The 10,374-nt window shown below is 41.2% G+C and overlaps 1 protein-coding gene across 3 annotated transcripts in view; it reads left to right on the plus strand.

Moving 5' to 3' along the window:
* LOC309687269 (kinase suppressor of Ras 1-like) overlaps positions 1–3,179 on the plus strand; it is a 58,012-nt gene extending 54,833 nt beyond the window's left edge. For 2 of the 3 annotated variants that reach the window (XM_082502121.1, XM_082502123.1), the window contains 2 exons: positions 405–535; positions 1,171–3,179. In XM_082502121.1, coding sequence (XP_082358247.1) covers positions 405–535; positions 1,171–1,252 — 213 coding nt within the window. In that variant the 3' untranslated portion in view covers positions 1,253–3,179. Of the gene's footprint in view, positions 1–404; positions 536–667 lie in introns of all 3 variants that reach the window. The other variant, XM_082502122.1, reaches the window with a different exon arrangement.
* The last annotated feature ends 7,195 nt before the right edge of the window (positions 3,180–10,374 follow it).

Here is a 10,374-nt window from a genome sequence, read left to right on the forward strand (position 1 = left end):
AAGGAGTCCTATCAGGTTGGATTAGCCTGTAGGACTTCAGAGGAAGCTGATGGGTACCAAAAGGCCAAACTAAATGTGGTTCAGGCGGTAGCTGAAGCAGCAACTCAGGTTTCGGAGGACATCAAAAAGAAAAGTAAAGAAAAGAAAAGAAAGAAAGCAAAGGCATAAATTTGTAAAATTTCAGTTTCATCACCATGCATCAAATGTTTTCAGTTCTCAACAAATTTTGTTTAGCATTGTCTTGAAATAAGAAAAATCTTTTCTTAAAAGGCATCTTCTGGATAGCAACACGTGTAAAGTATTAAAAGTATTAATATTGATTATATTATTATTATTTTCATATTGATTAAAATTTGATTACCAACCAATCACCATGTTCTATCTGTTACCTACCATCCCAACAGGAGATCCTGTCTGCCTGCTGGTCCCTTACGGCAGATGACAGGCCACCTTTCACCCAGCTAGCAGGCATGCTGGACAGACTCCCTAAACTCAACCGCAGGCTTTCTCACCCTGGACACTGGAAAACAACAGAGTAAGTGTCATGGAGTGACAGTAAATTCATAATCTGGGTGAACCAACCCACTACACTATATAACATCAACATTCAAAATGTTTACCTATTTATTTTAGTCATTGCTCATCAAAATCTACATTTTCATTTCAGAAAAATTTGAAATTTTATGAAGCTAAGAGGAACCATTACACCATCAGTCAACAAAAATGCTGTAAATAGTGTTTTTTAAAGAAATGTGAAAAATGTAAAGCTGGCCTGCTGATGATCAAATGATATATATGTACATACTTAGACTGTTTTTAATGTGACTACTGTTTTGTTTTGAGGAACGAATGAATAATGTATCAAGTAAATGCATTTTTTCTACTTTGGCAAATTAGGCACTATCTTTACTTTTTCTTCTGATACGTGATAGTGTTGATCACAGTCTGTAATGTACTGCATTTCTCTTTTTCTTCTGTCTTCAACTTCCTCTTCTCTGGATGTTGCCTGATTCACCTTGGCCTGTTCCTGTTGTGCCTCATCTCCTGACGGCTTCCTTTGGGTCCTGCATTTCCATCTTTATCTATGATCTTGTTTCCTTTCTTTCTATTTGCTTACTTGTTTTCCAACATTCCTGTTTGTCTCCTGGGTCCACTCCTATTTTGGTTAAGGACACTGGAAAATCATGAATGCCTGAGACATCACTGCCATCAGCATATCACTAAGTCAGGCAGTGAGAGCTTGTTAAATTGACTGAAAATATGATATGAAAGATGCAGCTCTGACAGATTTCCTATAAGATCGGATATTATGCATGCACCAGCCAAAATTTGTATTCTAGATGAAAACCAGCAGATGAAACCTTTTAAGTTCTGTCAGGGATGTCACTTCTGCTCACGAGTTTGGAACCCCTTTCAAAATGTAATTGAAATGAGTGAAGATTATAGATTATAAGTAAATGAGGAAGTAATTTCGGACACCACTGAAAACAGTGACATCATAATACCTGGGTTTAAAAATGCTTTGCTTTCATCTTTATCTCTTTTCCCTTGATTAACCTGTGTGCCTACTTCCCCCCACATTTCTAACTCCCAACCTTCAGTGAATGTAATTCTTCTTATATATGTTTAAATGTGAGTGTAGGCATAGTCTCATGGCTGTTTGAGTTATCTGCATAGTTAACTAAGAGCTGCTGGTTTCAGCTCTTAGTTAATTTAAAATACAATTTACTTCAAGGGTTCCACCAGAGTTTACTTTCAAAGGGTCAGTTCCCAATATACACACAGTAATTTTTTAAGTTACTTAATAGAAAAAGTGTTGTGCTTATAAATATACATTGATTATTATGTAATTATGATGCAGTCTCATAAACTTAGAATTAGTCCAATAAAATACATCAGTGCAGATTTCTTCTAATCTTCTTCTAATCTTGAGTTGTTGATTTAGTTTTTTCCAGAGTTTATTGTCCTACAGCAGCCACCATAGCTACCATTAGGTACTTGAATTGGAAGAGAAGAAAACAAAATTCAGTTGGCTGCAATCTAGTGACATCTAGTGGAGAGAAACCGACAGCTCTTTGCAGAAATTGCTTTTTGGTTTGTTTGTTTTTTGTTGTTGTTGTTGTTTTGTTTTTTACAAATTTTCTACACACTGAAGAATATGAATATAGAAATAATTTTAGCATTAACAGTCTGACTCAAACAGTCTCTCAGTCTGCCACTGTTCTAATGTGGAATTTCTGCCTCTTTGATTCATAATATATCTCCAAAACTGAAAGTGTTTGCCCAGACTGAGTTCACTGTAGTGCAAAAGGCACCATGGAAATCATTTACCTCTCTACCGAAGTAATAAATATCACAGACAGATATGAGTTACTATTTATGTTCCACTTTGGCACAATGAAAGATAAAGATGATTGAACTGACCCTTGGAAAAGCGATTCCCTCAAAATAACAACTTTGCTTTTTTTATTTCTGTTGCAATTTTATAAGATTCCCTGAAGCTATGAAATAGCTAAGTAGTTATGAATAGATGACGAATGTTGTGGTATCGAAACCACGATAGAAAGACACTGCAGTGCTCCAACAACACTTGACAGAATGCAGCTGTCACACACTGCCACCTGATTAGTCATCATTAATTTATCAGAGGGCAAACCACTGAGTGATACCACCCACAGTGGGATATAAGAAGAGATACAAGTTATCGGTCTACTTTAACTTCTTATAGGACAACAGTAAGCGGAAGCACAGTAATAGAAAGAATGTTTTCATTATAGAATAAGGAAGATTGTGACAAGAAGCAGTGCACCCTTGCGCAATTTGCATTAGTGAGCAAGACATGGCTGTTGTGTTTGTGGGTTTTCTTTCCTCAGGCTGTACATTCACCAAAAGTGTTTGTATGTAATGGTTTCACCAGTAGGGCAAAGCCCAATTTATGATGAGAAAATTGAACTAATGCATATATGTAAATACAGTATTTTACTGCACGTTGTATTTTATACATGTTTGTGCAAGGGTTGAGTTTTAAAATGTTTTTGTTGGTACTATATTTATGTATGAGACTGTTGTTGGTGGATTGTTTTCCTTTTCTTGTTTCCATTTTTCTGTTTTTTGTTGATACTTTCAAGGCTTTTTGTCTGAACAATTTAAGACATTAAACTTGATATTTTGATAAGTGACTTGGTGTTCACTATTTTATAACAGTGTTTGTAAAAATAGCCATACATTTATTTTAAATGAATCTACACTACCAACTGGACATAGTGGTGGTAGAGATGCAGAAGAAGAGGGCCGTAGCAACATCAGGAAGAAGGAGCACGAGAAGCTGGAGAAGTACTAAGGGTTCAGAGAAGAGAAGATCTGGAGGGTGAAGGTAACGGTGGTCCCAGTGGTAATCGGAGTACTCAGTGCAGTGACCCGCAAGCTAGTGGCTCCAGCAGATCCCAGGAACAGCATTGCAGATCTCTGTCCAGAAGAGCGCAGTCCTAGGAAAATAAAAAGATATTGCGCAGGACCTTCAAGCTCCCAGGCCTCTGGTAGAGGACCTGAACTTGAAGGATAAAGACCGCCTGGAGGGGGCAAGAGGGGATTTTTTAGCCAGAGTGAAGCTGACGCCCCACCAACATGAAAAGTAAAGGCAAATAGGCGTTAAGAGAGGCATTAGAGCGGTTAGTGCTTCGTTTTTGCAGATTTGTGCAGGTACAATTATCATTTGTGCTGCTTTGGTTTTTGAGATATTAATATCATCTATACTGAGGCTGATACTCCATCCCCAGAAGCAGTAATATCGCTTAACGCAGCAGCCAGATTACTAACTCGCTCTACCAAGAGTGTTCACATCACTCCCATCTTATATTCTTTACATTGGCTCCCAATAGAGTTTAGAATTCGCTTTAAAATTCTTGTTTTAACATACAGAGCACTAAATGGCCAGGCTCCAGATTACTTATCCAAGCTTCTTTTAAAATACACTGCTGCTCGTCATCTCCGCTCACAGACTCAGAGTCTCTTAGTTGTTCCCCGTACACGATTGAAGACAAAAGGGGACAGAGCCTTTCAGTCTGTTGCACCAAGGCTGTGGAACAGTTTACCACTACAATTACGTTTGCTTGACTCTGTGGATTCTTTTAAAAAACAGTTAAAAACTCTTCTGTTCAAACAAGCCTTTTGTTGATCTACATATTTTATTTTATTTTTTTTACATTATTTACATTTGATTTTTTACATTGTATATAATGTCTATTGATTTTATTGTTTATTTTAATATTTTAATATTTGTGTACAGCGCTTTGTGATTGCCTGTCTGCGAAAAGCGCTTAATAAATAAAGTTTACTTACTTACTTACTTACTTACTTACTTACTTAACGCCAAAAAGGCGTTCGATCGGATTGAGTGGGATTATCGTTTTCACACACTTTGGAGGTTTGGTTTTGGTCCTAACTTTATTCATTGTATCAAGCTCATTTACACTAATTGGACTGCTTCAGTCTATACCAACGGTACCTCATCAGAACCCTTTGTTCTTCACAGAGGGCTCCCGTAGACGGAGGCAAGACCCGAGGTGGCGGGGTCTGTGTTTACATCCGTGACGAGTGGTGTCGTGATGCCACTGTAGTACGCAAACACTGCTCATCACTGGCGGAGTTCATGATCGTGAAGTGTCGCCCTTTCTATTTGCCCAGGGAGGTAAGTTCGATCTTGTTGGTCGCTACTTATATACCTCCATCTAGCAACAACAGCGATAGAAATGCGGCGCTGAACGAACTGTATCAGGCCATCAGTGAGCAACAAACAGCACACCCAGACGGTTTCATCATCCTCGCAGGAGACTTTAATCATGCTGATCTTAAAACTGTTCTCCCAAAGTTTCATCAGCATGTACATTTTCCAACAAGGGGAGACAACATATTGGACTTGGTCTACACACAGGAAAATGGTGCATACAAAGCCATCCCCCTCCCCCACATCGGCACCTCTGATCACCTCACTGTTATGCTAATGCCAGCATACAGACAGAGAGTGAAGGTCATCAAACCTGTTATGAAAGAGGTAAGAGTGTGGCCACAGGAGGCCACCTCTGCTCTTCAAGACTGCTTTGGGTCAACTGATTGGGACATATTCAAGGAAGCAGCCACCTACAATAACATCATAGACATCGAGGAGTACACAGACACGGTGAGCTCATACATCACCAAATGCATTGATGATGTAACACAAGTGAAAGGTATCACAACTCGAGCCAACCAGAAGCCATGGCTAACAGGAGATGTCCACAGGCTGCTGAAGGCCAGAGACAAGGCCTTCAGAGCTGGGGATGAAATAGGCCTGAGAACAGCGAGAGCCAACCTGTCCCGTGGCATCAGGAAAGCGAAACAGGACTACACACACAAGATAACCTCCCACTTCAATGATAGCAAGGACGCAAGAAGCCTATGGCAAGGCATCCAGGCTATTACAGACTACAAGCCTGTAGCGCGTAGCTGTGAGAGCGACACCACTCTGCTCAACAACCTGAACAGCTTCTTTGCACGATTTGAAGCACAGAACAACACACGCCCACAGAAAACACCACCACCTCCACACGACCAGCCTCTGTGCCTGTCTGCTGCCAGCGTGAAGAGGACACTCATCACCATCAACGCCCGGAAAGCAGCGGGTCCAGATAACATCCCTGGTAGTGTGCTGAAAGACTGCGCAGAGGAGCTGAAGAATGTCTTCACAGACATCTTTAACACCTCCCTGAGGCAAGCCACTGTTCCATCATGCTTCAAGACTGCCACCATCATACCTGTGCCAAAGAAACCATCCCCAGCCTGTTTCAATGACTACCGCCCCGTGGCACTGACACCCATTATTATGAAGTGCTTTGAACGACTAGTCATGTCACACTTCAAATCCACCCTACCTCCCACCCTGGACCCACACCAGTTCGCATACAGAGCGAAACGATCCACAGAGGATGCAATCTGCTCTGCCCTCCACCCAGCCCTAACTCATCTGGACAAGAAAGACTCATATGTGAGAATGCTGTTCATAGACTTTAGCTCAGCATTCAACACCATAATACCACAACAACTCATCTGTAAACTGGACAGACTGGGCCTCAGCACCTCCCTCTGCAACTGGCTGCTGGATTTCCTCAGCCAGAGGCCTCAAGCGGTGCGAGTGGGCAACAAGGTCTCAAACAGCATCACCCTGAGCACGGGGGCTCCACAAGGCTGTGTGCTCAGTCCTCTGCTCTTCACCCTGTTGACACATGACTGCACACCAACCTACAGCTCCAACCACCTTGTGAAGTTTGAGGAGGACACAACGCTGGTGGGGCTCATCACCAAGGGCGATGAAACCCACTACAGGAAAGAGGTTGAGCTCCTGACCACGTGGTGCAGAGACAACAACCTCCTGCTAAATGTTAGTAAGACCAAGGAGATTATTGTCAACTTCTAGAGAGGCCACACCTGTCACCCCCCATTGACCATCGACGGCGCTGCGGTGGAGAGGGTGAGCAGCACCAAATTCCTGGGGGTGCACATCAGTGAGGACCTCTCCTGGACCACCAACACAGCATCACTGGCCAAGAAAGCACAACAGCGCCTCTACTTCCTGCGCAAACTCAAGCAGGCAAGTGCTCCACCACCCATCCTGACTACATTCTACAGAGGAACTATTGAAAGTATCCTCTCCAGCTGCATCACTGTGTGGGGTGGTAGCTGCACTGACTATAACAGGAAAGCTCTACAACGCATTGTGAGAACAGCTGAGAGGATAGTTGGTGTACCACTCCCCTCCCTGCAAGACGTTTACACCACTCGCCTCACCCGCAAAGCCATCACAATTGTCAACGATGCAACCCACCCCGCGCACTGTCTGTTCAGCCTCCTGCCCTCTGGAAAGAGATACAGAAGTCTCCACTCCCGCACTACCAGGCTCACCAACAGCTTCATCCACCAGGCTGTGAGACTGCTGAACTCTCTTCCCTCCCGGCTCCCAGCCAGCAGAATCACCAGATTGGCAGAAGTATAGGAAGACAGATTGGACTCTACTCCCCCCCCCCCCCCCCCCCCCCCCACTCATTTAATCGAATGGTGTCTTCATTTATATGGAATAATAAAATGTCTCGTATAAGAAAATAATTTATGGAAAGACCAAAAAATATAGGTCGGCTCTCACTGCCAAACCTGCACACATATTATTGGGCGGCGAATCTCAATACCATCTCTTTATGGCTAAAGGACTGGAATGATCAGATCCCTGCATGGCTACAGATTGAAAGGGTCACAAGCAGGCCACATTCACTCCCAGCTTTACTCTGTGCACCCCTACCACCTCTAGTTAATAATGTTAAAGATAACATAATTGTTACTCAATCGCTACGCATTGTAAATCAGTTTAAAAAACATCTGGGTATTCAGAGTATTTCTATTCACTCTCCAATAATACGTAACCATCTTTTTCAACCATTCTTAATGGACAATGGCTTCAAAATTTGGTACGACAGGGGCATTCACAGTATTGAGGATATGTATATTAATGATACGTTTGCTAGCTTTGAACAACTATCTAGGATATTTGGTCTGACTAATAACCATTTTTTTGCAATACTTGCAAATCAGAGATTTTATACGTAAAAAGGTTGCTAATTTTCCTACTTTCCCCCCTCCTTCCTGTTTGGATTCTATACTAAGGGTCAATGAGATGAAAAAAGGCAGAATATCATTTATTTACTCACATATTATGGATAGTTGTAACCTGTCTATTTCATACATTCAAGAACAGTGGGAGAATGATTTGGGTGCCCAGCTGTCTGACGAAGAATGGGATATGGCTCTTACCAGGATCCATTCGTCTTCTATATGTCCAAGACACTCCCTGATACAATTCAAAGTGTTGCACAGGTTTCATTTTTCAAAAGCTAAACTAGCAAAAATATTTCCGAACATAGACCCATCGTGTGATAGATGCTCAGACTCCAGCTACTTCCCTTCATATGTTTTGGTCCTGTCCGAAAATTGCTCCTTTCTGGTCATCATTTTTTGAAGTCATCTCTAAAGCCTACGCCTATAACATCTCGCCTTCCCCTTGGTGGCAATTTTTTGGTTTTTTCTCTGGTATAGCGACTTCTGTTCCCTCTGCCCATTTACAGAGAGGGTCATTGCCTTTTTGTCATTATTAGCGAAACGCCTGATTTTATTTAAATGGAAGTCTACTACTGCTCCATCACACCACCACTAGATAAGGGATGTTATGCAAAATGTCAAACTGGAAAAATGGATCCATCAGCAAATTCCACACAAAATGGAACCCTCTGTTAACATACGTCAACAATCTACGTGGTCTGGAACTGGAACCTTGAATGTTTTTGTTTGCCCTAGAACAGTCCTGTAAAAACAATTGAGAGGTGCACCGCCCTTTGTGTGTGTGTGTGTGTGAGTGTGTGTGTTTTTGTTTGTTTGTTTCCCTTTTCCTGTCTTGGTATTATCTGTCTTTATGATCTGTGGGGATTGTTGTTTTGAGGTTATCTGTAAAATAATAAGAATGCCATGTATGATAATTGGAAAACTACAAATAAAGTGTTAAAAAAAAAAAGCAACACTTGCACCTGAAATTCTTTTTTATGTGCGCTCAAATTTTTTGTATGTGCGCTCAGAATAGTGGCACAAAAATAACGCCATATAGAACCACCCCTGATAATGAACATAGATAATTAAAAACAAAATCATACAGACAAACTAAATCACTTCACATGTAACTCAGTGTTTTCTGCAGAAAAAAATAAAAACTTTAGCCTACCTTGTGTACGTTTCTGCACTGGTAACAGAAATATCAACCTTTCCACTGACGAAATGGGTTTATTAAAATGTACTGAAACACACAAAACATTCATAAATACACAGCAAGCCTAAAAAAAACTGGACAGTCTTCTATAAAAGTGCATAACGCCACAGCTGCTGAAACTCACTGTCACAGAGATTGTTGTTATATAGCGTAGGCCGTAAGAATTAAAATCAATATATGTCAGAAACCGTAGCAGCACAAACGATAATTTTACCTGCACAAATCAGCACAAACGAAAGACTAAAAACGTAGACCATTTTGGTCTGTTTTGGAGCAGTCTGGGGGGATGGTGACCTTTGAATAACCTATAAAATAAAGTTTAAACAATCGTCTCAGGTTAAAATAGGATTGTCTACCCTGGACAAACCCAGTCTGGTCCCCTGAAATAATATGAGGAAGAATTTTCTCAAGTCGGAGTGCAATGGCTTTTGAGAACACTTTGCCATCACAGTTTGTTAAGCTGATTGGTCTACAGGATGAGCAATCTCGGGGGTCCTTATTCTTCTTTAATAAGAGTGTAATAGATGCCTGCCGAAACGTAGGCGGAAGAATGTTATTCTCTACTGCTTCTGTGTAAACCAAGAGAAGAAGAGGGGCAAGTTTGTCCATAAATTTCTTATAAAAATCTGTTGGCAACCCGTCCGGACCAGGGGCTTTTCCACTCTGAAGGGACATTATTGCATTTTTAATTTCTTCCAGTGTCAGACTTTGTTCCAATTGTTCTTTCGAGTCAGAGTCAATTATAGGAATATTCAGATTGGGGAAAAAAGCGTCAAACTTATTTTGAGATGGTGCTGAATCTGAGGAATATAATTTAGCATAAAACTCTCTAAAATAGTTGTTAATAGCTTGATGATCCTCAGTTGATGAGCCATTTGATAAGATAAGTTGTGAAATAACATCACCCCCCCTCAAGGGCTGGCTCCTGACAGCCCAAACCCGAGAACCAAAAAACAAGAAAAAACGAAAACAACCCACCCAGGGCGGGAGGCGGGGGACCAGGACGGAGGGAACGAAACCAAACAAAACACAAGGAGCACCAAGAGTCCAAAACAAAATACATAATTGTTATGAAATGTATAAATTTCTCATCTAAAATGGACAGTGTGCTCATCTTCCAAGACATGGAGCGCTCAATATGTCTCATGGGTTGAATGGTTAGGACCACAGGAGTGTGGTCAGAGAGGCCTATATGACCAATATTTACCTGCTGAACTAACTGACTGATACACTTGGACATAAAAATATAATCTATACAAGATGCTGACAAGTGAGGGTTAGAGTGGAAAGTGTACTCTTTACATAGTGGATTATAGTGTCGCCAGACGTCCACAAGGTCAAGCTCATTTACAATTTGCCAAAGGGCTTTGGAATTTTTTGTCAAAGTAAATTGTGGGGGAAGTTTATCCATTTTTGGGCATAAAACACAGTTAAAGTCACCCACTAATATTATATTAGCACAGTCCATGTCCACTAATTGACTAAATAATATTGTGTAAAACTCGTCATCCTGTGCATTCGGCGCATATATTACCTTG

The sequence above is a fragment of the Aulonocara stuartgranti genome (genome assembly GCF_965226115.1).
Source record: "Aulonocara stuartgranti genome assembly, chromosome: 14".
In the NCBI taxonomy this organism is placed as follows: Eukaryota; Metazoa; Chordata; class Actinopteri; order Cichliformes; family Cichlidae; genus Aulonocara; species Aulonocara stuartgranti.